Below are 25,636 nucleotides of genomic sequence, written 5' to 3'. Positions count from 1 at the left end.
TACCTCCTACCACTCGTCTCTGTCCTTTTGCGTTGTTGCTTAAACATGCTTACTATTTCTTTGTTTTCAATGTTTTCATGCCGGAATTACCGTTTTGATAAGCTGCCCGTTTATATACACCGATCGCCGTTTTTACTTCCCGGAAAAACCTAGACCTAACTCTCGCAGGTAAGCCAACCTACAGGCACTCTCACGTGCAATGGTTATAACCTCTAGGTACTTTCTTAGTATATCCGATGACAGATTTTTCCTTCAAAGCGTATTTAAGTCTCCAGCGTGGAGAAGTAACTGAAAAATTAAAAATTAAAACTTCCTAATGACTGTGCGGGAGACACGTGCATGATGACATCTAGCGAGACCAGAGGAAAAGTCCAGTACGAGAGAAAAAAACAATAAAGAAGCACGCGGAGCAATTGAGGGGAAGGGAAGAGGAGGGAAGTGTCTACTTTCTCCTTTTCCTTTCGTCTGCGTCGAAGTTGTTGGCATTTTTCTTTCCCTCTCTCCTGCACACTTCTCAAAACTTAGTTCTCACTTTGTGATTCTCACCGCTTCCCTCGTCGGTCGGTTAGGGGGAAGGCATGCAGGTTTTCTGTTGTTTTTTCTCATCTACCGGTTTTTGTGGCACGCGCAACTGGCGGGCTTCCAGCGCCCTAAGATGCGCCCCGTTTCTCTCACCCTCGGCCTTGTGTTCCGGTGTATGTGTCGTCCGGTCGAAGAAATGGGATTGCCAGCCATCCTGAGGGGCGCGCACCACAAGAAGCTCTGCGGCGAGTCAACCGGTAAAAGGTGGAGGCAAGGGCGGATCCTGCGTAAGTTTGATTAACAGAAAACAAAAAGCTCTGCCGGCGTAAGGCAGGAAAACCACCAGGCAACGGGTCAACGCTTTCGCCGCTATATAAGGTGGCCCTGAAGCCACTTGAGAGTCAATCTTGGTCGCAGCATTCCAAGACAAACATTCACTCTACATGATGGCACGCAAACTGGTAAGTTTCATTCAGACAGTTTCGCTTGGTTATTTTCTCTGCTGACTGCATGAAAATATAAGGCAAGCTATGATAATCTGAAGTATTGATGTCCGGTTCACAAGCGTTCAATGCGTAGACTTTGCCGCGAGAATCATCGCCTTCTTTAGCAAATACTCAAAGAAAGTGCTATGGAAAATGCTGCAATGTTTTTCAGTCACCAATCTCAGTATATCGCTCAAGTAAAATTTGCTTAGAGAAGATTCTGGAGCCTTAAGAAGGTTAGTCAAAATTTTGAGTTCGATAATTCGACCGGGAAAAAACAAAGAAACAGCCTGCTGAACACTGATACGTACAGTCCTAAAAGAGAGGCGTTTTATTTCATTTTTCAATTATAATTCGCGTTTATTCAGAGGCTACGTTTGAGGAGTGGCACAAGCTAGATTTGAGGCTCATAATGGAAAATTAATTCTCAGACGCAAATTTAGAAGACGCACGAGATGAGATTACATCAGCTAGACTTTATTTCATTTATTTTACCTTACGTTTCATCCACCTTAACATATCCTTTTATGCCCTAAGATGCCACAGTATGCGCCATGAATTATCTTGGAACACCGTATGCGTATCAGCTTTTTATGGGGGAAGTCAGGAGGAAGCTGGATTGCTGGCAGTTGTGAGGAGCCTCTGCTAGGCTATTTTACAGCCGAGTCTAGTATTATTATGCAACACCTTCGGGTTGTACAGGAACTCTGCGATATCCTAACATACTTATCCGCATGTTGGTACAAGTGGCCTCAGGTGTCGATTCGTACAAAATTATGCTTATCAATTTTTCCGTGCACTGACAACAAGGAGCCACATTGGCAACAAAACCAAGTGGGCATGTTTTTAAAAACTGGTAATAAGAACTAGAAGCCTCGTGAACGTTTCGCCAAGTTGGTGCGACATGCTCTGGGAGGAATTGCGCGGCTGGGAAAGAGTGGAAGAGAGAAAACACACAGAAGCGCAACTTCATTTGTACGTGCGCTTTGTTTGTGTCTTTCCCTGCAGTGCATTCGTCCTAAACTAGGAGTCTGCCGAGGGTAGATCTCAAAATAGATTGCCCTCTATTGTTTAATATATATACATGTGCAAAATGAGAAATCATTAGGTTCAAAAAGCTTTTCGCAATTAATATACAAAATGTTTGTAGTACGATAACTGCATAGTTGCAAGGTAATAAACAATGCTCATGAGGAGTCGTATTGTCTAAACGTGAGCGTTCTTACAATCACGGCGCAGATCTAGACCAAGCTACTCCTCTTCGGTCGCTCCTAAGCAGAAGTACAGTGTTGAAAAAAAGTTCTTCGAAGAGAATGGATGGCGCTTCATCTTCTTATCGCTTACCGCGTTTTGTTTCTTCTTCCTTAAACCTGCTCAGCTCGTCCTCGCCGCCCTTGTGGCTATGGCTGCCTTTGCCTACGCCGAAGAAAAGAAGGACGATGTCGAGGGCCGCATTGGTTTCGGCGGTGGATTCGGTCAGGCGTCCGGAGGCAGCAACTATGGCTTCAACCGTGGTGCGTCTGGATTCAACCAGGGCAGCGGTGGCTTCGACAGAGGCAACCGTTACAACAACGTCCAGGGCTTCAGGAACCGTGACGGCTACCGAACTAACCAGGGATTCGACCAAGCTTCTTCCAACCGCTACGGATCTGGAGGAGGAGGCTTCAGTGGTGGCTTCAACCGGGGCGCTGGCGGAGCCTTCAACCAACACGGAACACAGGGAGGTGGATTCATCGGCTGAACGAAAAGGGATTTGGTTGTGTAAGTCGCATTGGTGGCGCACAATACATATTGTCACGGGTTCTATCGCAACCCGAATGGCAGTCCAGAAGGACAGGGTCAAAGGTTGGGGTTGGGGCACTGAGGCACAGGAGGCAGAGAGCAGGCGCTTAATCAGGCAAAAGCAGCGGCGGCCCAGAATCACGAGCACTCCGCACGATCTTCGTCTTCTTCCCCTCCCAGAACTGACACGGTTAGCGCGGGTTACAATATTAGCTTGTTCACAAAGACCCGCGTTTGTGTTACGACCACTATGGGGACTGGCTGTATACACGCACGAGCTACAGTATTCAGAAGATAAAAAAACATGTAGTATGGTGCAATAAATAAGAGGAAATATGTGTCCTCAATAAAATTTGGAAAAAATATTCAAAAAAGGTATTTGATGTCAAGATTTAGGGTTCAATGCACAGGACCACTTAATAAAAACAGCTACAGCTCTGTATATTGCATCCTGGCGGTGCAAAATTGAAGCATATAGTTACGCATCATGCTAACGTGGTGCCATACTGACGATGTTCCAAAGTAGAACGTTTTGTAAGATTTGTACAATGAAATTTAGATTCTGCTTACACACGCTAAAGCAGAAGTTGTTTCGTGAACGTATTGCTATTTTCCTAAGGGGCTATAATATCCGGAAATCTTTAATCATGCTAATTGATCACCTTGGGACGAGTTGTTCAAAGTTAAATATATTTTTAATGGTCAATCAGAGGATATTTCTCGTTAGTATAAGCTTGAATGATTTTTTTCAGCGTGTTAATAGCGCTGTTTTTATTCTGTTTATTTTCCAGGAAACAACAAGGACACTGAAACAAGTTATACTTTACAGGATGCCCGGTACCTCTCTTCAGTCGTTGGTTATAGGATCCGCAATACATGCAACGAAGCATATCTGTTCTGACTGCCAGGAAATTTGTCCTTCATTCGGAGACGTTTCAGCCATATGGAATAAAATATTAATTTATTTTCAGTTCGTATCATACTGTTTCTGACAAGTAACTTAGATTTCACACAGTTTTGAAAACAGGGAAGCCTACGCACTATAGTTCACTCACTAGCGGAGTACGCACTAGCGGAGTACGCACTAGTGAATGTTAGAATTTTGGGAGTAGCGAATGTGATATCCTATTTGACTACAACAAATGAAACAGGAGACTAGCATTTTTACAATTATTAGAGCATTAGTGTCAAGCAGATCACTTCATTTCAGGAATTATTATCCTCGACTGCAGGCTGTTGCTTTGCTCGGCAGTGTACGCCATATTGCTTATATTTATCACTCCCCTTGTTCACTTAACTCTTATCTTGACCAATGACGAGGTAACGTATGCCTGACATTTTGTTTAGGAACATGATTGTTCTTTTTTTTTTTTGTAAAGGTGTGGATGACTGAAATATCTGAATGGATCGATAATCTTAAACAAGCGGTGCTTGTGTTCTACATTCCATATACACTTCATCAATAAATGTAACTTCTAGTTTACGAACCACAGCGATTTATATACCTTCCACAGAAACAAGCCAGTTCGCATTAAAGTTACGTGATTTAAGTATCTCGAGTGACAGTTGACCCTGTTGTGTGACAGAAGAGTTGAGAGTTTTTTACAACTTACCCTTTCTAAAAAAAGGTATATCTTTGTTTTTTAGACTAAAAAGAATAAATAATCAAGTAGACTAAAATGTGAGCCTTAGAAAAGGTATATTTACTTTTTGTGTCTAAGAAAAGCTTCTAGTCGTTTAATTGTTGCAATTTGAGAACAGAAAACATGGAATTGTTTGTCTGATTTGTTGCATAAACCACTTACAGGGCCAGCTAGACTTCTTCTCAGTAGCTACGAAGTGATGCTTCTACCAAACTTGGCCCTCATAAACAGCTTAATTTAGATTGGGCTGCGGACAAAATAATACAGTAAACAATTGCTAAGTTTAGATTTAAAACAAGGTTCATTGCTCCCCTAATTAATCGCAGCAATGGTCGAAGAAGGCGGAGAAGAGCGGACACATGCACACACGTAAACGCACTTACAGGGTCGTCCATTTATAGCTGTAACACGGTCAGTGCCTTCAAGGCGCCATTGCTTATAATCCGGCCGCACATTGCAGCTAAGCGGCATGCAATGCGAAGCACCACCTGCGGGTCCTTCTTTCTTTCCATCGCTTTGCATCGATATGCGCCTGCGTCGGACACAGTGGTACTTTGAAAGCAGTGACCGTGTTATAGCTAGAAGTGCATGACCCTGTACATACTAGACAAAACAGAGGTATAACTAAGTGCTTTGAAACACCAGCGCTGTGCGTTCGTACAGCTCCATATTTTTCGTGTTCTCGAGTCTATGAGCCGTCAAAGTGAGCATTTTCGCAGTGATGTACATCTGACGCAACACTGCACACAAATGATCCTAATACAGTCACCGTCTCACGGACACTATTAAGGCACCTAGTTGCCTTGTGGTCATGCTGTGGAAAGACTAATATTATGCAGTTACCACCATACTCTGTACATCAGGAAATTACATTTCACGAGCCAGCACATAACACTTCATCGGAATGGTCTCGTTTTTATGCGTCGCTCCTACGAACTCGCAATATTGAACTAACGATGCTTTGAGGTTTGGAGTACACGTAACCTTCTCGGTGTCGGAAGCAGCGCGAAGTAGAATGAGCACAGTGCGATGAGGGCTTTCTAAAGCTTTGTTGTGGGGCAGCGAACACGAGAATAGCAAGCGCCGGTGATAACCGTCTCCTCATGTTCGTAGTATTATAATAAACAATGTGATCAAAGAGTGGAATTATCCTCGTTAATTAGTGCACCTTGAAGTACAATAAAACAGCCAAAATCATCCTCTGAACGGAAATTTATTGTTGAAGCGGCAATATATAACACTTGTCATTGCCCATACCCTAAAGAGATAAAACAATAAAAGCATAGAAAAGTCAGCGGGATTCCACCGAAACTACAATGCATCAAGATACCTAATTTCCTTTCTTTATAAAATTATTCAATTATTGAGCTGACACAGTCAGCTCCTCTGTGGTGAATTTGATTTGCCTCAACTAGTTCTCCTTCTATCATGACATTGTATCTCTCGAGAACCTTGTTCTCTTAAGTTTGCAGTGCTCTTGCAGGCGACCACATGATCTAGTAAATTCCACCTTGTGTCATCTTTATCGTTGTTATGTTCCTGCAGCCCGTGTTGTTTAACATGAGATGACATGAGATGACCCACATGATGTTAGTATTTGGTATACGATTTCTTTTCTGCATTCTGTGAACGCCTTCTTGTGTCTTTTCGCGCTGTTTTGGTGGCGGTACCTCTCAGTTTCCTATTTTGCACAGTTTTTATAGTTTGTTTGGCGCAGAAAAAAAAAAATGCCTTACGTCAGGATGTCCCAAAGCGGTTTTCAAGGGGTTGGTTACATCGTACGTGTATAGTATTAATAGTTGTGTCTTTCTTTGTCTTGTTCGACTTTTGCTTCTCGGCTGAAGCCTTTCAAACTCCTGCACCCAATATCATGTAGGAAGACATCAGATCCAGCATCGTACAACCTGTGAAGTTAATTGGATCTTGATAGCTTCTTTGGTACGTAGATAATTCAACAAGGTTGACGACTGGGCAAGTTGGTAAGGGTTCATATTTACCCAGCCCTCTCTTCCTCCTCCTCTTCTGTCCTCTTCTTTCCTGTGTCTCGTCCTTTGGCTGGTTAAATATGAAGGTACGTTGACAGCAAGACAGTTGCCAAAAAAAAGAAAAAAACGCTGTCTGTTCCTTTCTTCATCCCGTTCTTTGCGCTCTTTCGTTGTAGGTCAAAATGTGATCAAGTTTTTAAACGAAATATAAATGCACCTACAGCGCTTCGTTCGATGCCCCACAACATAGCGTAATTTTTTGAAACCACAACAAGCCGATTATTAAATGTATGGAGCGTTCTTGTATTGATTTTATTGGAAAAGGTACGGCATGGAAAGGGGCGGTTTACCTGTCCCCAGACGCCCGGGCTAAATCAACCCGATTAGTAGGGATGGGAATGATGCGAGAAGATACAGGATTCTCAGGGTGATAAGTTAGTTCCGAAGAGAGAGCTGTGTAGACGGTGCGCTGCGGCACAGGATCAAAATAAAGGCTGTGTGGTAGCATAAACACACGAGGTTCAAAAAAATGGTCTTAGCAACCCATGATGAAAATAAGGAGGATGAAGTAAGGACAGATTTGACCGAGGTGGCTATATAGTTATAGGTGGGCCACCTGTACTGGCATCAGGCTACCGTATACTGATGAAGAAAGCCACAGGCTGCAGAGTTCAAACAGGGCTGCAGCCATCAGAAGCAGCACAAGGCGGAGATAAATGACCCAAACCGCGTGGTCAGAGCCTTTATGTAGTTGGCCGGTCTCCATGGTCCCGTTCCGGTGACAACGGCTGGGAATGATGCCTTGCTCGTCCCAATGCTGCCGTCTCGGCACCCGTGGCCTAGGAGTAAAGGCAGCGGCAATTTGTAGCTACGCTAGTATGCCATCCACGTACAGGCGCCCTCATATATATTGCAACGCATGTTTCCTCCCATTTCTTGCACCATTCGGTAAAAGATGTGTCAGTTTCGCAGTGAGGAGTCATCTCAATAACAAATAAACAAAATGTGAGACTGCAGAATGCTAGCATCATCCTAGCCTTTTTCTGCGTACAAGAAGCTAAACATCGTGGCCTCAGTTGCAATAAAGTACACATTCCTATTACTGCACTCGGAATGATTGCTGGGCGAGCCATTACCTTTACGTGTTTGGTGTCTCTTTCAGAGCAGCAAAGTTTTTCCTGGAGGCGCAGTGGGATGGCAATGCTAGGACACTTCCGGTCGAATCATCAAGACACGGCGTATTCACCGCTAAAGCCATCAATGCTATCAAAGCTCCCAGGGGAAAACCGTCGGACCAGTCAATTCTCGGTAAACTTCCTATTACATGCCGTCGTCTACTGTGACAGCTCAGGGAATTCCGAAATTGGATTACGGTTGTTCTGGCTGAAGTTGATGACGGCAAGACCTAACCCCCCCGTTCTTTCCCCGTGGCAGTAGTTGTTTAAAATTCTGTGCACCGTCGGGAAGTAAGCACGCTCTTGAATCTCAATTACAGCTCCACGCGTAGTGCAGCAACAATAATAATAGTGTTTACGATAGCTGAAAGTAGCTGCGCGTAACCATGAAAAGATATTGTTTCTGAGCACGTTGCTTAAAGGTTGTAAAAGTTGCTTTTATTGAAGAACCTGTGGTAATGTCGCGCTCGTGCGGTGAGATAGCGTACCGCCGGGTACCATTTTCCTGCGTCTAATAAAAACTTCAAATCGCCTTTTCGCCTTTCGTAAGTGTGCAGCTCTTTTAAGGAAAATTAGGACGAAGAAAAAAAAAACCGCCATACAAATAAGGGGCCTTGTTATACGTACAAAACATTATTATTCAGAATTTCTTAATATATTTAAGCTTACTGTAAATGCAATCGTTGCGACATGCCAGCAGTTTCACATGCGAAGCAGACATTGGTTGAGAAGATGCCATGACCGGCGAAAAAATTCAGACCAACATGCATTTTTATCAGTTATGCCTGCGAACCGTCGAAGCCATCATCCATAACTGTTTACATATGCATCTATAATATTTAAAAACATAACATAAGGATGAGGAGGTAATTTGATCCTCAAGACTCGCTATCAGAATTTTCCAAGCTATGGTCAACTGTACCATTTAGGTCTAATTTGTACAAAATATACACATATGAGATGAGCCGTGCGTAGTTATCGCCAGGTACGGTTGACGTTATTGTGGCGGGGCAGGGATGGTTGACGGCCCCCGCGAAAGAAGCTTTTACCATTTTTATTTTTTAGTAGGTTCCAAGGTAAAAGGAAAGCTCGCTGGCTCACCACCTCTCACCGAATCAGGCACTCACACGCACACTCACTTTCAAGAGTGTGATATCAAAATCAACCTGCCAGGACGCTTCCAACAGCCCCTTCTTTCATATAGAAGGGGGTATCAAAACAAGTCTGCCAGAATTTTCTCGCATTCACGTTACCCCTAGGCCACGCAGGCGCGTTCATACGGTTCGGTCAAGGTAGCGCTTTATATTTGGAGTGATAGCCTACGTTATTGCGTCATACTGCAGACCCGTCACTGGGTCTGCAGTATGATCAAATAAATAAATAAATAAATAAATAAATAAATAAATAAATAAATAAATAAATAAATAAATAAATAAATAAATAAATAAATAAATAAATAAATAAATAAATAAATAAATAAATAAATAAATAAATAAATAAATAAATAAATAAATAAATAAATAAAAAAATAAATAGATAAATAAATAAATAAATAAATAAATAAATAAATAAATAAATAAATAAATAAATAAATAAATAAATAAAACGGAGCGTAAGCGGCCCCCATAATTTTTTTCGCTGCAGTGTGTGCAATTCACATACTACATCCAGCCCGCATCTTACATGTAGTCCGTAAAAACAAAGAACCTGCCGTGATGTGATGGCATCACTGGGACCAGTCCATCTGAGGATATGCAGAGAAGGGAGTGTAAAAATGGTCAAGAAGTCAACAGCATACGACAGGCACCTTTAATATGAAGAACTGCTGGGTGTCAAAGAAACTATACCCGAAGGTGCCAGCTTAATTGAGTTTTTTGTTTTTGGAATCTGAATATTAGTGACATCTTTCAAAAATGTTGACAACAGTAAGTTTTACGATAGAAAGCTTGAAGTGCATTCACAGTAAATAGGCTTCGTACAGTCGCAAAGGTCAAGAAGCTTTAAAAGCGAGAATTGTAGCCTCTAGAATCTTCCCAATACTAAGCGTCATATTTATTTGTCATCCAAACCGCGTTTGCTTTGCCTAGCGGTTTTTCTTAGAAGCGGGCAGCTTTGAGGCGGAACTTGAAAAGCACTCGAATATTCGCACAATATGTCGGGCTGGCGAGATAAGCAAACTACAACGTGTTATCTGGGCATTTGTGTTTGACAGCAGCCATGAGTAAAACTTGACGACAAGGGCCCACCTAATGTCACTGGAGCGGGAAAAGTAGCGCTACTGTCAGCGGCAGCACCGAGCCACCGCTTTGGTCTAACGCGGCTGCAGCGACGGCCATGTGGTGTGTATTTTATATGGAATGATACATGTTTTTTGCAAATGTGACGTGCTATTACAGCAGTGAATGAAGTATAGTGAAGTTTTCTTGGTAATTAATCAAAAACGGGCATGCATATATGTCCACTGCCACGACAAAGAACTTATCGGTGTGGTACTTACGCGCTCTGCTACTCTCATCTATTTTTATAACGCTTGTAACCTAACTGGCGGATACGTAATCTGATCGTTGAGCCGTTCAGGATGCAATCTCTACGTTTTTTTTTATCGCCATCAAGATAAGAGCGCGATGAAAACAATTGCGAGGAGCGGACTACACAAGATCCATGTTTGCATTTTTCTTTGTCGTCACTGTGCATTTTGAAATACATTACACGTAGGCGTATTGACACACGCAGAACTAATGCAATACAACAGGTTTCTATTGTTCCATCTGGTGTTTATTTTACAGCACTTTCGCCACAGCTGCGCGCATATCAACCCTTTCAGGACTGCACTTGGGCTTCCCCGGAAAATTGTTTCATAGCTCCTCATTCTTCGAGGAAGTGCAAATGCAAGCACCGGAGTTAAGACGGCAACGAAGCAAATAAAAAAAAATGCTTAAAGGTTTTATTACAGACATAAATATGTGTTCAATATGCATTCACTATTAAACAATTTCACAAGAGAAAATCATTATGGCAGTAAGTATCCGAAGTGATTAAAATAATTCCAAATGCAAATGCACATTAAGATAGCAGGATAAGATTAAACCATATCTCAGTGAATGTTTCATAAACACTTATTTTACGAGGGCAACGTTTTTGTCCAGCTAAGAAAACTGAGGCCGACATTATAAAGATTAAGAAAATATATTCTTGTCATTGAAGAAATGACGTCAGAATAGCAGGATTGATGAGCTTTAACATAGGTTTCTAACACTCACAATCAGATATAGAAAAAAATGCGCGCCGGGCCCTCACGGACCATTCACAGCTCGGCGCATATGTGATGTTCCAAAAGTATGACCAGATTCCTTGAAGGATTTACAGCAAACGAGCAAGTGCGTATACTCCACCGGAGAACACTGCTTCCCACTGGGGACAATGCCATTGATATGCCATTGAAGGCCCCCACGAACCTCCACATAAGGCAGCAATTAATAAAAAATAATTGGAAAGGAAAGACACTGTATCTGTCACGCATTTTCTGTGGACATCTCAACGGCGCCGTAAGGGGAGGGACGATGGAGGGAGGGAACGTGGAAAGAGAAAGAGGTGCCACATACTCGCAGGTGGTGGTGGTGGTGGTTGGCGGCGGTGGTGAAACTTGACTTCCAGAGGATGCAGAGAAGCGACCTGTATGGCCGCCTTCCGCTTAAACGACGGACGCTATCCCTTGGGCAGCGATGGCGTTTTCAACGAACTGGATGAGCTTTATCTGTGTCCCCGTCTACGGGTCGGGGCTGAGTAGTAGAACCTCCCAGTGTTCTGTCGCGCATGAAGTGCATTGCGCGAGGGAAGGGAGTGTGGGCAGTTCCAGATCATACGATTTAAATCGGCTTTGGTATCACAATTCTCGCATTTCTCTGAATACAGTCCTTCCGAATATGGACAGAACTGGGGACTTGAATAGGTGTTAGCTTGAAGTTCACGCCTTGCTTTGACCTGGCGTTTGGAGAGAATTTTGCTGCAGGGCGGAATCTGAGTTGCAAGCCTGTAATGCTGCAGGATTTTTCTGTAGGAGAACAAATTGTACTTGCCGGAGTATATAGCGGGTGGGCTGCATGGCCCAGCTCGGCTGGAAAGTTCTCGAGCTAGGTTATGAGCCGCCTCATTACCAACAAGGGAGGCATATGCAGGCGTCCAGATTGAGCGAATGCGCCGTGAGAACTGAGAAATTTGCAGAATACACGCTGCTTATGGGAAGATTCTTCCTAACGTTTAATTGCGTATTGCCATATTTTTTTTGTCGCTGACTATCCTTTCTGGAAAGGATTCCGCGATTACTACAGCAATGGCCGTTTTTTCTCCGAATGTGCGTGCTGAGTACTTATAGTGGCCACTGCAATTAAGAATGTACTATGTTCTGTGGTGACCACAGCTACCATCTTTCTAGCCAGGGAATCTGCTACATCGGCATACAGTACAGATGTACCATTAAGAAAAAGTTTGGCCAAAGATGTGGCTCTCTGCATGATGATCAGTGTGAAACTCTGTGTGCATGTTCTGAGGTATCGGTGGGATGACCCGGAGCTCTCGTATATGTTTGGGAAGGCGAGCTGTCGGTCTGCCTTGTCGTTCGTAATTTATGCTGTGTTTGCCAGTTGATTTGCCCGTTAGACGTTCGTATTGAGAGATGGTGACCGCTTTGAATTATCTCTTTTAGGGTGTTATGAAGGCCGAGGCCCATGACACTCTGAGTCGCTGTGTGAATGGGTAGGCCAATTGCTTATTTGACGCATTTCCTGATTACGGCCTCCACTTTCTCTTTTTCAGCGGACCTAAGATCTAAGTAAGGATTTATTTAGGCTATGCGGCTGGTCACAAAGGTTTGTGTTATGCGGAGAGTATTCTCTTCCCTCAAGCCGAAGCGGCGGTTAATAATGAGGCGAATGAGACGCATTATTCGCTGTGATATTTAATAATTGAACCGTTTGAATAGCTTCATTATTGAAGCCGTGTTTCTGTAAGATTAGGTGCAGGATTTTAATTTTGAGTACACGAGGAATGGGCACTCCTCCGGAAGTATTTAGTTTGATAGCCTGTGGTGGTTGCGCAATAATAATAATAATAATAATAATAATAATAATAATAATAATAATAATAATAATAATAATAATAATAATAATAATAATAATAATAATAATAATAATAATAATAATAATAATAATAATAATAATAATAATAATAATGGTTTTGCGGAATAGGATAAATTCAGCCGGAGAGCACCGCTGCTCTCTGGAATCTACATAATTCACCCCGATATCAATGGCACGCTGGTGTCTCTCCTCGATTTGGGCATCATTGCTCTCTGCGCTCCACAAGATAATGTCATCCACATATAGAGGTAGTGACGGAGCTGCGGAACCTGCGTTAATTGGTGTGGAAGTTTGAGCATCACCACGTTAAAGAGGAAGGATGAGAGGACCAATCCCTGCGGGGTGCCCTTGTTACCGAGGGGAAAATCATCCGAATGGAGTTTTCCTTCTCTCAAGGAGGCCTATCTACCTGAGAGAAAATTCCAGATATAATTGTAGGCACGGGCTGCCACCCCGAGTTTGTGGAGTTCTTTTAATATCGTATCATGTCTTACTTTATCAAAGTCTGCTCCAGGTCTAGTCCGAGAGCAATTCTAGTGTCCGACTTCTCGCCTCAATAATTCCATGTTTAAGCTGCAGCATTACGTCCTGTGTAGAAAGTTTTGACTAGAATCCCATCATGGGGGGGGGGGGGGGGGGGGAGGGTAAGGCTCTCGCTCATCCATAAAGTTGTTGAGGTGTGTCCTAACTACATGCTCTATGAGCTTACCTACACAAGAGGTGAGCGAAATTGGCCCAAGGTTTTCAAAAGCTGAAGGGTGTGTCTGGTTTTGGAATGAGAATGATCTTTGCTGTTTTCCAAGTTTGTGGGATTGATCCCTCCGACCAGCATTTCTGCGTGTACTTAGTTAGGGAGTGCAGAGAATCTTCATATAGGCTGCGGAGGATCTCGTTGTTTAACGTATATAGGTCGGAGGCACATTTGCACTTCAGCCTGGCAATTTCTGCCCTTATCTCAGCCAGCGTAATGGGGGAGTCGAGCTACGGGTTTTTTGGACCAGCATAATACGGGAAACTTGGCTAGGAGCTTGGCGACTATATCTTTCTTTGAGTTCAAGAAAAAGGTCATCTGATGTGATCATTTCGATACCATGAAAAAAACCTGCGAAATACTCTGAGCGCGTTGGCCTGTCCGAAGAAGGAAAGCTATGGAAGATGGCGGCAGGATATGAAGCAAAAGACACCTGAGAGACACAGCGCGGTGCCCATTTAAAGCAGTGTCTATGCTCGCATCCTTACTTCTACTCGTTTAGTGTGATTAGTCGATGTAGTTAAAATTTGTGTACATAAATAGTCAAAAATTACTCTCCATCACTGTTTCTTCTCTCGAAATAATTGCTTATAAAGATGCATACATCTGTTATCTGCATCACAAATTAACGTCGTCATACAAATAATGATTATGAGTTGCAATGGCTTGTAGTCATTCAAAAATATGCGCATTGCATTGCTCCTGGTGTTGGAATTAGTCTCTATAAATACCTAAGCATTTTAAATTTTAACTATGCCTTAGCGAAAGCAATTCCATCATTTTGGCCACACCTTATGAAAAATATCTACATTGGCTTCCAATACAAACAATTTTCAATTTTCAATTACAGATGTTGAATTGGTATGCTTCCAACATCAATTTTCCTTAATGTATTTCGGCCTAAAGGATGCAAAATGCCCAGGTAATCAGCATCTGTAGGCTGACACAGATGTGAAGTTATTGGTAGTGCACTTGGATAATGTGTGTCAACATTATGAAGAATTGGGCGAAAGGTTGATTCGTGAGCTATTTCATCAGCAGTTACCCATTACTTAGCTTATTGCCCATTTTAACCACTTGATATCTGTTAGTGAGTGAATTTTGAAAGTATTCTGCCAATGTTTCTTTGAGCCTCAGGAGCTGTAATTTTTAAGGAGTATATTATGATGTATTGTATCGAACGCGTTGATGCTGTATAAGAATAATGACAAAGCAATCTTGATCCACCTCCCTCCCATGATTTTAAATTTCTGTACAAACGTGATTACATTTCGGTTCTCCCGAAGTCCAAACTATGTGAATGAAAATACAATGTTGAACAGAAGGCCTGGTCATGACATCAGTTAGCACTCCTTTTAAAACGTATGTATGTATGTATGTATGTATGTATGTATGTATGTATGTATGTATGTATGTATGTATGTATGTATGTATGTATGTATGTATGTATGTATGTATGTATGTATGTATGTATGTATGTATGTATGTATGTATGTATGTATGTATGTATGTATGTATGTATGTATGTATGTATGTATGTATGTATGTATGTATGTATGTATGTATGTATGTATGTATGTATGTATGTATGTATGTATGTATGTATGTATGTATGTATGTATGTATGTATGTATGTACGCACGCACGCACGCACGCACGTACGTACGTACGTACGTACGTACGTATGTATGTATGTATGTATGTATGTATGTATGTATGTATGTATGTATGTATGTATGCACACGTTTTAAAAATGTGGTGCCTAAACACATTTCAACGAAACTGGCCTGTACTAAATGTGTTCGTTCTGGCTTATTATTCTGGTCAGACAACAAATATTTTTATTGCCACTGGAGTTTTTCTGATCGCAAGTGTGTCGTTAACAGTGATGCAGACAATTTTATTTACCTTGTATTAGTGAACACGAAGGCTAGACGTTTTATATACGTTCTCCGCCGCTGTGTGATGCAGCTCTCAGTGACGATTTGTTTTAAGAGCATCTCAGGCGTAGCTCTAAATTATTTTACCCAGCATCAAAAACCTGGATGCCGTGTTTCAGTTTTATTGTTTAAAGAACTGTCACTTTGCCAATGAAACATAAAAATTATCAACTCATTTTGTCGCCATGAAACCGTATCTTGGAATGAGGCTATGATTCCATTCCATAACATATACTCGTAATTTGACCTTAGGGGTATTTTTCACTGTTATTCATTTACCCTGTTCTCTAAACTTTAACACAGCCAGCGTATTTAAATATTGCTGAATTACAGCTTTGGCTAAACAAGGCTAAATTAGGGGTCTTATTATTTATGTCTGCTGTAATCATTATGTGGTCTACGGTATTAAGAGTTTCTCAGATATTTTTTGGATCCATCAAGGCCCTCTCCTATGACACCGCTGGGTGACAATCGTGCAAATAAAAACGCTTTGTCAAGCCCATGATAACTATTGTTAAGAGTTCAGAAGTTTCAGCTGATAATTTTAATTTCTAAGCCAATCAGTTTTCTTTCACAAAAGCAAACGAACCTCCTGCCCATCTTCTTTATGAAAAATTACAATAGTTATAACCTGGGAATATGCAAGTTTTACAAATCCATTCATCAACCCCAATTTTGTCTAGAATAAGTAAATTCATGTTGCTTTGCCATTTTGAAGACTGTCAGTCTTTTTTATCAACAATTACAACAATTATAACCTGGTAATGTGCAAGTTTTACAAATACATTAATCGAAATTAATTTTGACTTGAATTAGTAATTCCATGTTCCTTGCCATATTGAAGACTGGTACCATAACCTGGTTCCAGTGATTATGTGTGGTTCTAACATATTGACATACTTATTGTGTTTTCTCTTTTTCATTGTTTCTTTGTGCATAAATGCCATTGTTTGAAAGTTGTAGCAAACCATCCTGTAATTTCGCTCGAATACGTGGCAGGTATTAATATGGGTGGACCAAAATTTTCAGTTATTCCTGTCAGGTGAGCTTTAATGTTCTTGTTTTCGCTGAAAAGGATGAAATAGTTATTTATATTTTCTTCGCTGAAAATAATATTCTGATTAATTCAGATAAACTTGAAGTGGTTTATTTCTGGATATTTTGTTTATATGATTTTCAAGTTCAAGCACGTATTTGGGGAGGCCTGTCACAATGCATTTTTGCGTGTGTTTCAATCGTGTTTTCACCTCGTGATACTGTTTTGTTGCGAAGTCAATACGGCATTAAGCCTTTTGCGCGGCACATTTTGCTATTGAAATCTCCAGACGTTTCTTGTGTGTTGTCTTGAGAGCTGAGATGCCTTAATATAGGCTTATTTGCTTGGCGAGCATATTGCATACAGGACCTGCCTGATTTCTAGTTTGAAAATTCCTTTCTTTAAGACGAATGCTGCTTGACATAAACTTTACAGGCTGCAGGGACAAACGCTTCGTGATGAGCTTCCTTCATTGCTTTGAGCCTTTTTTTTTCTTCCAACAGGGTATTTTTTACTGTATAAATATTTTACATTGTTAACAAGAATGCTTGCACTCTTATTCAACTTGTCTCTGACACGCTAAGCAGAGTACACACTAAATCCTCAGCTGTCAGTGTGGTTCAGCCGAAAAGACTAGCGGCATAACTGCAACAGGAAATATGTATTGAACCCCCTTATAAAATCATCGAAAGCGAGAGTTAAAAAACTGCTCAGTCTGAGTTTCCTGCTGGTCTGCAGAACAATGTGGAGGTGAAGGTGGCCTGTTGTCGACGTCGACCTTAGTACGCTACAGGCATGCCGAAATGTCGTCTTCAAAATCTACTCACTCATAAGTAAAGCACCGAAGATCATGCGACTTTACTATGACCATCAGAGGGGCGTTAAGTGCTTCTTGTAAATCTGACGAAACATCCATGCCTCTTCGTTTCGACCCATTTTGTCGAGCAGGCTTGTCAGAAAGAATAGTACCCACCACACTCCTTCATATCTGGTTGCCTGTTGTTTGCGTTCCTCTGCACTCTATACCTAGTTGCCTGCTATTATTATTCACATTACTGAGCACGAAATGTATCGCCCAGGAACTTTTTTCTCCGTTGTGCAATACGTTGGTTACTGCGTTACTGGAAGTACCGGGACAGCTCAGCTCATTTGGCAACTTCCTGGGAACCTGCCCGAGGGACACCATGTCTAGCCAGCCTAGTCAGTGAAGGGTTATGAAAACATCTTATTTTAGTTCGATCTGCTAATTCGTTTTGATCTAGTCAACAAATTCAAACTAAGTGCGCTAAGTAAAATTCGGCAAGGTCTTATAGAAAAGTAGTGCAGCCGCTACAAGATGCAACTGCGGCAAGTCTCATGCAGCTAGCTTTCCACTAACAAAAGCATGTGCATTTCAGCTTTCCAAATATTTAGCTTTACAAATAAGCTCTAATTATTTCTTGATTAGTAGAACATTTGTCAATTTTTATTCATAAAAATATGCGCGCTTACTAATACTGGCATCTGGGATAAGCGCCAATCTTTTGTATATGCATTTCATTCTTGCAACAATCTCCCAAATACAATGTCCCGGCTGATTTTCTAAACTAGTTTCAATGTGAGGTACGTTTTTCAATGTGAGGTGGTAGTGACAATACTGTTGGCAACCAACAAAGAGACTGGCGTGGTACTGAAAACAAATCTTTATTCGGCTGACTTGCGTCCTCAAGTAACTAAGCAACTCTGCGGCTGCAATTCTAGAAAAAAATTCTCGTTGGTCATATAACTACGAAAGCTCGGTGCGTTCGTCAGCTGTCAATTTAAAGCCGGCGAAGCAACACCTAGACGAAACCGCCCAATGTGACTACAGCTTCAAGCATTGTGGAGGTCTACGTGAGTGGCTGCAATCATTAGAGGGACATCTCGATACATCTTGAGTGAAAAAGAAAATTATATAGCCGCGTGTTTCGACACTGAGCGTGAATAAAGATCACAAGATTATTCCGTGAACTACAATCACTGTAATAAGGCCGCATGCCGGCGCTTTTTACAAAAACGACAAATAAAGGTGTCGGTGGTTCGCGGCAATATGAGGTAAAAGACACAAATCCAGCAACAGCTTTATTCTAACATAACGCGTACTATAGTAGCCGACTAGATTAGCGTCGCCTAATTCGGCCGTAAATTGTCCTGATAGCGTACTTTTGCGAAGGCAGGCATTGTTTCATTCTGCTCGCATGATATCTGCTTTATAATTCCTCGAGAGGTTCCACGGAGTCACGGCTAAGAAATAGCCGGAGCAGTCACAAGCTTCCTAAATCTGCGAGGAGTTTAACATAAAGCTGCCTTCGGCTAAAGGAACAAAAAAGAAGAAACATGAAGTGTTTAGTAAAGTTGGTCCCGGCCTTTAAAGGAGTGCAGCACTTTTTAGGAACTGTAAGACGCCCTGTCGAGGAAAACTCTGCCACAGAGATTGCATTTCAGTCTGGATTCAAGAATTCAGAAAGAAAAATCGAATGTAACCGGGATGATAAGTGCAAACGCGAAAGAATGAACACATACCATACCATCGTTTTAGTTCAGTGACTTAGGGAGTGTACATGTGTACAACTGGCATGCTCCCGTTAGTAACAAGGAGAATGTTGTCGAGAACCAGCATAAATATAGCTTTTACAGTTCACTTGGTACGAAGATGTTTGGCTGGCGGAGGGTGCTATAAGAAAGTAAAGGGCCGTGCTTGACCGATGGGCAGCTGTCAGGGTTAAGTGACATGAAAAAGAAGCAGAGCCGAGGAACAGATGTGGAGGACAGACGGCTAGCACCAGAAAAGAAAATCAATTTCGAAACGTTACTTGGTCGGCAAGCCTGTACAGTGAATGTCATTCGTACGGACAGTTAGAGTCACTCGTAGCAAGCACAACTACCCGAGCGTGTTTTGTGTTGTCTTAGGGGGAAAAAACGTCTATAGAAACACAAATAAACATGTAGTAAGTGCATGTATTAGGCATTGTAAGCTAAGACTTTAGATTAAGTTTCGAAATATCGCTTGAAAAAGAGACTTAAAACATACGGAGAAATTTTTAGGAATGTTTGTCACTAGACATAGTTTGATAAAATGGTCACATACAGTGTTTTGATAAAATGGTCACATACGTACACCAGAAGTTTAACACTGCTCAGTCCTAAACATAGCTTTACGTCCCTACCCCTCTGAGTTTTTATTCAACGGACTTTAAGGACAAAGCCGCCCAACGTAGGAAGGAGACTCCGTTTTCGCATTCATTAAGATGCCCTCCTCTCTATAAGTGCTTTTACACGACACCAGCCTCAAGACGCAATAATCTACCCATCAACCCAGGAGCAGCTGCGCAGTGAAGAAACCACAAAGAGATAACGCAACACAGGTGTACACTATGAACTGTTATTACGAACACAGGAAGCCAAACTTCGTCTTTTACACCCAAGCATAACTTCCTCTTTCCCCATTCTGACGCACCAACTAGCCCCACATCCGTTATTCTAGCCATCAACCATCCGCATTGCACGCCAAGCATTGCTTTAATAAACAATCACTCTCAGACAGGCTTCCTTGTCTTTTCTTCTCCCCAGCAGCTGCTGTATCGACTTACGCGCCATTCGTCTTTCACAGTGTCTTAGCGGCTGATAGAGGTAGAACTTTCGAGCTAACGCGACAGCCTCCTGGCTGTAATTCGCGCTCTATCTCCGCGACCTCCTCGCTCCACTGTGAATAATTTTTGCTGTCACGCAACCGAAACACAATGTTATCCGTTCACTTCTTGGAGGCATGCCATCCATAACCAAAGCTCTGAAAAATAACACACTAACAGGAAATACATGCATTTTTAAAGCTACGCTGCCTCTGGAGAGACACATCGTAATGGGAAAATATTATTTTTTTTTTGCTTTTTGTGTATGAACTTTCCTGCGGTTTCTTTTTTGCCTGCTGAATATCAGAATGCAGCGTGGGACACCATATTGTAGAGATACGTCTTTAAGTTCATTTTTACTGCCGTGTGTAAGAAAATATACGCAAACACCGTGATAAAGCTATCAGCACTGACCTATTTCACTATACGAACAGAATGACATTAGAGCTGCTTCCACCTTACACTGTGTCTGCACGCGCACATGAATTATACCTACATCAGCATATCGGCTAAGGAAGATATCGGCTAAGGTTTGGGCTGCGCCGCTATATGACAGGGCGTGTTAACTTTTCCACGGTGTACGATGGCAGCCGAGAAGTAAGCTCTAATTTATACACTGTAACAAGTCTAGGTGAATTTATTTTGCGTTTTGTATGGAAAGTCGGAAGTGTGCTGACTGCCAGTTATTGAGGCGCTTGCTCCAAATCGAATATTCGTAACCGTACGCAACCATGCACAAAAATAGATGCAATCATTGCCACTTCAAGCAGCCCAGCCATAGTGATTCTTTCCATGAGTGTCATTTTTCTCTGCGGAGTTTTTTTCTACCATCCTGTCCATTCATCCCTGCACAGTATCAAGCGCCACGTTAATGGCTCCTATCTGCCGGATCCCCTCGCGGATCCTCGTTCATTCATTCAATCATTCATCACATATATATATATATATATATATATATATATATATATATATATATATATATATATATATATATATATATATATATGAATGAACATGAATTCAGTTTGCTGCGCGATTAATCATTAGTCTCTTATTTTGTGTATGTATTGTCTCGCACAACTGATATTAGCATGTTGTCGTCAGCTAACATATTATGTAAGGACCGCCCGACAAAGAAATGAAGCATTGTTTAAAATAAGATGTACGAACGAGCCAGCGTAGCCTTGGAGTAGCGGATCTGAGTAGGACACCACCCGCGGCCTCGTTTAGCCTCACAATTCGCTGATCAATCATTAACCAAACATGTTATTTGACAACAACCACCTGCCCGAGGCATGATATTGATTTGCAGATAACAACAACGACGCTGAAGCCGGGTGTTCTTGAGAACGGTGTCTAATGATATCACATTAAAATATATCAAAACGTTTTGCTTGCTTGATTCAATCAGTGGCAACAGCAACAACAAATTATACCAGCTCCCATATTGCTTGCCGATGGCATAGCAAATAGGTGCACCACAGTTAATCTTCCCGCTGTCAGCGCACCCCTGTCATCTTAGCTTGGGCCACCTGACGGCAGCTGGCGCCACAGTCTCGAGTGCCTGCATTTAAAAACAATAGCGTTAACGGTTCCGTGCTCTAGAGCATCCATTGACGGAGCTGTCGCGTCATAGACTTAAACCGAAACTTAAGTGTGCACCTAATTTAACTGTGAGGTAGCTGTAGAATTGTGTTGGTGTTGTCTAACCTTCCTGATCATAGAAAAATTCTGCTTTTAGAGTCTGTCCAGTATTCACACCGAATAGTTAACCCCAATGTAGGTAGCCAGCCGGATGCACTTCTTTACAACAATCCTGAAGAAACGATGGAATATTATAACATACTTTTACTAATATTATGTCGGCAACAGTGTGACCTTGTCACCATGCTTTTACTTAGTCGTCTGAGCGCATCGAGCAGTTGGAACTGCACTGGAAATCATTGCGGCGAATCGTACAAAATGTTTCGCTATCTTTCGACACTAAATACCGAGAACAATGCTTTACCGACCGATTTAAGCTTACCGCGGCTAGGACTGGGATGCAGTTAACGCCACTGGAAACATGAAGGATTACGGCGCGTAAAGGAAGCCTTGAAGTTATACCCTAATTTTTTGACACTGCCGAAGGACGGTGTGAAAAATTAGAGGGTCTTTTAGATGTATCTTAAGAAGAGAATGGTGAAAGCCTACTCTTCCGCTTCTATCATTTGCCTCGGATCGTTTGCTTCATGTCGGCGTTCGTTACAGGGCTACATATAATTATAATTGGTTTGCACGAAACGTAAGGCACAGTATATGCCACACTTTTTCCGGAGAGTGGGAGTTTGGACGGTACACCATCGCTCCTGTCGCGTGGCGTTTCTTGGCACGCGTTAAATTGTGGAATTGCAGATGGCAGGAATGCTAGACTAGGAGAACACACCTTGCGGAATCTCGCGCACAGATCTCGCGCGCCATTATCGCACACGGGATTTCATTCCATGAGCCTAGAAAGGGTTTCGCCTTAAAATATCAAAAAGAATAAATTGACTCATAAGCATGGTAAAAGCGGAAAATGAAATTAGTGAAACAAAAGCAGTCTAAACTTAAATAAAGCTGCAACCATTACACAATCCTTGGTGATGCCAACAATTAACATGGCAAAAAAGAGGAAAACCGCAAAATACTCAAACAAAACAGGCTAATATTCACTAAACCAGAGAGTAAAGAGGCAGAAATCAACAACGCGCACAGTCCCAAACAGAAATTTTGAATAAATATTCAAGGCAGACCTCAGTGTATTGAGGACACAAATATTGTGCGTAAGAAACTGGGCTCAAGTAAATTTAACTGCGACGTTACAGGGCATCTTCAGGGCTGTCATATGAAAATGCTTTCGCTGCTTCTATTACAAAAAGGGTTCAAAATTCCAGGCATCACCATTGCATTAGCACTAAACAACCTGAAGCTAAAGATGCTGATCGAAGACAGTGTGTCCAAATGCTGTACAATATTTTATCAAAACAGCACTGCACCCGTGCATGTAGTTCCGATTGTGAAGTTCCCTGCTTTCGTCTCAGAATGGTGTAAACTAAGTGTATTTAACACTCGTGCTAGACAGGCATTCAAAATCATACTTGCCGCACTGGAACGCAATTTAATATACAGTCTGTTATAGCATGATAGAGAGCACTAGGATGGCGCAACAATGCGGAATATCTCGGTACTTTTTCGTTGAACTAATATGCATTGCGGTATTATTTTTTTGTAAGAATCCTTTCCACAAAAAAAAAAATCCAAAATGTACTCGTTGCTTACGGGTATGCACCATAGTGACAGATTTTCTGTTCTTGGGCGCCAAGATTACCTCGGAAGGAGACTGCAGCCATGAAATTAGGAGACGCCTGCTTCTGGGAAAGAGAGCAATTGTTAGCCTTGACTGCCTAGTAAAGAACAGAGACATTAGTCTGCCAACCAAGATCCGTATAACCCGTGCTATGGTCTTTCCAGTTGTGATGTATGGATGCGAGAGTTGGACTGTGAAAAAGGCTGACCGCCGAAGAATTGACGCGTTTGAATTGTGGTGCTGGCGAAGACTCTTAAGAGTTCCTTGGACTGCCAGAAGATCAAATCAGTCGATATTGTCGACCATAAACCCTGACTGCTCATTGGAGGGTCAAATTCTAAAGTTAAAGCTCAGCTACTTTGGTCATCTGATGAGAAGAGAGGAGTCGCTGGAGAAAGATTTGATGTTGGGAAAGGTTGAGGGTCGCCGGAGAAGGGGTAGGCAGCGAACGCGATGGTTAGATGGCATTCTCGAGGCATTGCAGATGAAGCTATGTGATGTTAAGAAGATAGTGAGAGACCGGAAAGCGTGGCGTGACATGGTCCATAGGGTCACGAAGAGTCGGACACGACTGAACGCCTGAACTGAACTGAACTGAACCATAGTTATTTCATTTTAATTTATTTTTCTCCTCTGTGCCAAAGTCATAGCTGATGAGGTTTGATACAAATTCATAGAGGCTATGAACAAGGAAGGCCCTATGCAATGCTAAACATTAGAGAGCACCTGAATATCAAGCTTAGGTTTAAACTAAGTGATTCGACATTAATTAACGTGCTCTAATTGCTGTGCAGTATAAAGCTTGACAATGATTATAAATTATGAAGTCAGGAAAGCCTTTCTGCATAATGACAAAAGCAGGATGTACAGTAAAAATTGCATATCACCTAATGTTGCTGGCCTGTGATAACTTTATAAGGTGAAACAAACAGCATTATTCTGAGCATGCTTAGGTGAATTGTGTTGTGTTTCCAGGTAGGGATCTCTAAACTCCCAGGTGTATTTTGTTATGGTACAACATGCTTAGCAATCTTAATTATCGTTTCAACTTCAAGTGACCTGGTTAGGTTAGTGGGGTGTGTGTATTATTACCATTTTTATTGTTTCCAAAGGGTGGTATGTAGTTGAAACGTTGTCCTTGAAGCTAAAAAAATATTGTTTTAATGTGTTTATTACCTATGCCACTCGTTAGGTAGCTGTAGAAACAGGTGCAGGTCAGATAATTGTACCTTCTTTAAATAATGGATCTGAGGTAAATGGTGGATTTTAAAGGCCTGAAGCTCGTTTGGTATAAATAAGAAACGAAACCGTGCAAAAGACTATGACTTCTGGTACGCCATTCTCCACCCGAGTTAACGAAAATTTATAACCCCTAGCCATGACAAATTCAGATCAATTAGCACAAAAAATTTGTTCATTTCACTAAATTATGATCCGCTTCAGATGGTTCAAATTTTGAAGTAGCAAATTATGATGTATCTTCTTAATAATGCCAAATTGTTAAAAAATAGAAGCATCAAGCAATGATTAGTTTGGTTTCTGGAGTTTAATGTTCCAAAGCGACTCCCTATATGGGAGGCGTTATAGTGGAGGACTTGCATAATCTCGGCCGCCTGGTGTTCTTAGATAAAAGCGCATATCGCACAGTACATGGGCGCTTTGCTTTCTGCCTCTATAAGAAAGTGGCCCTGATTCGATCCCGCATCCTTGGGCGCAGTCATCGAGCGCCCTAACCACTGCACCACCATGGCGGGATGCAAGCAAGGATTAATAACATGCGCACGTCAATGATATGAGAGTGATTGGCGGCATGCGAGTGCAGCGAATTCGAAGAAAGAGTTTGGTTTAAAAAAGCTAACATAGTGATATAATATCACATATTCCCGCAAATTTCATCCCATCTTTTTCAGGTGTGGGGAAGTTTAATTCTCAGTTGTGTGAACGGGGGGATTTCCATATTCCATTTGTATCGGGGGTGGTATACGATAGAGGTAGCCCAAAGAATAAAGGTAGCCCAATCCCATAAGTGCCGATGTGTGACTCCTTTAAATGATCTCCCTTAGTGCACGCATGTTGCGAATAATATCCTGGCATCTAATAAAACATGTAGCTTCCTAAAACGACCCCGGCGCTGTGATTCCCCTCATGTAAAATTAGTTCCGTACGAGGCACTTGTTAGGTCCAAGCCTGAATTTGCGTTGTCCTAT

The 25,636-nt window shown here is 41.9% G+C and overlaps 1 protein-coding gene across 1 annotated transcript; it reads left to right on the top strand.

Annotated features, from left to right (window-relative positions):
• The first annotated feature begins 767 nt into the window (after nucleotides 1–767).
• Nucleotides 768–3,759, top strand: LOC146191561 (uncharacterized). The gene is made up of 3 exons (XM_084602071.1): nucleotides 768–983; nucleotides 2,386–2,768; nucleotides 3,581–3,759. The coding sequence occupies exons 1-2, from the start codon at nucleotides 966–968 to the stop codon at nucleotides 2,746–2,748; spliced, it is 381 nt and encodes a 126-aa protein (XP_084458197.1). The 5' UTR covers nucleotides 768–965; the 3' UTR covers nucleotides 2,749–2,768; nucleotides 3,581–3,759.
• Nucleotides 3,760–25,636: the final 21,877 nt, after the last annotated feature.

Source organism: Amblyomma maculatum, chromosome 4, assembly GCF_055883805.1.
Source record: "Amblyomma maculatum isolate TAMU_Amacu chromosome 4, ASM5588380v1, whole genome shotgun sequence".
Taxonomy (NCBI): domain Eukaryota; kingdom Metazoa; phylum Arthropoda; class Arachnida; order Ixodida; family Ixodidae; genus Amblyomma; species Amblyomma maculatum.
This window is presented reverse-complemented; position numbering and strand designations above follow the sequence as displayed.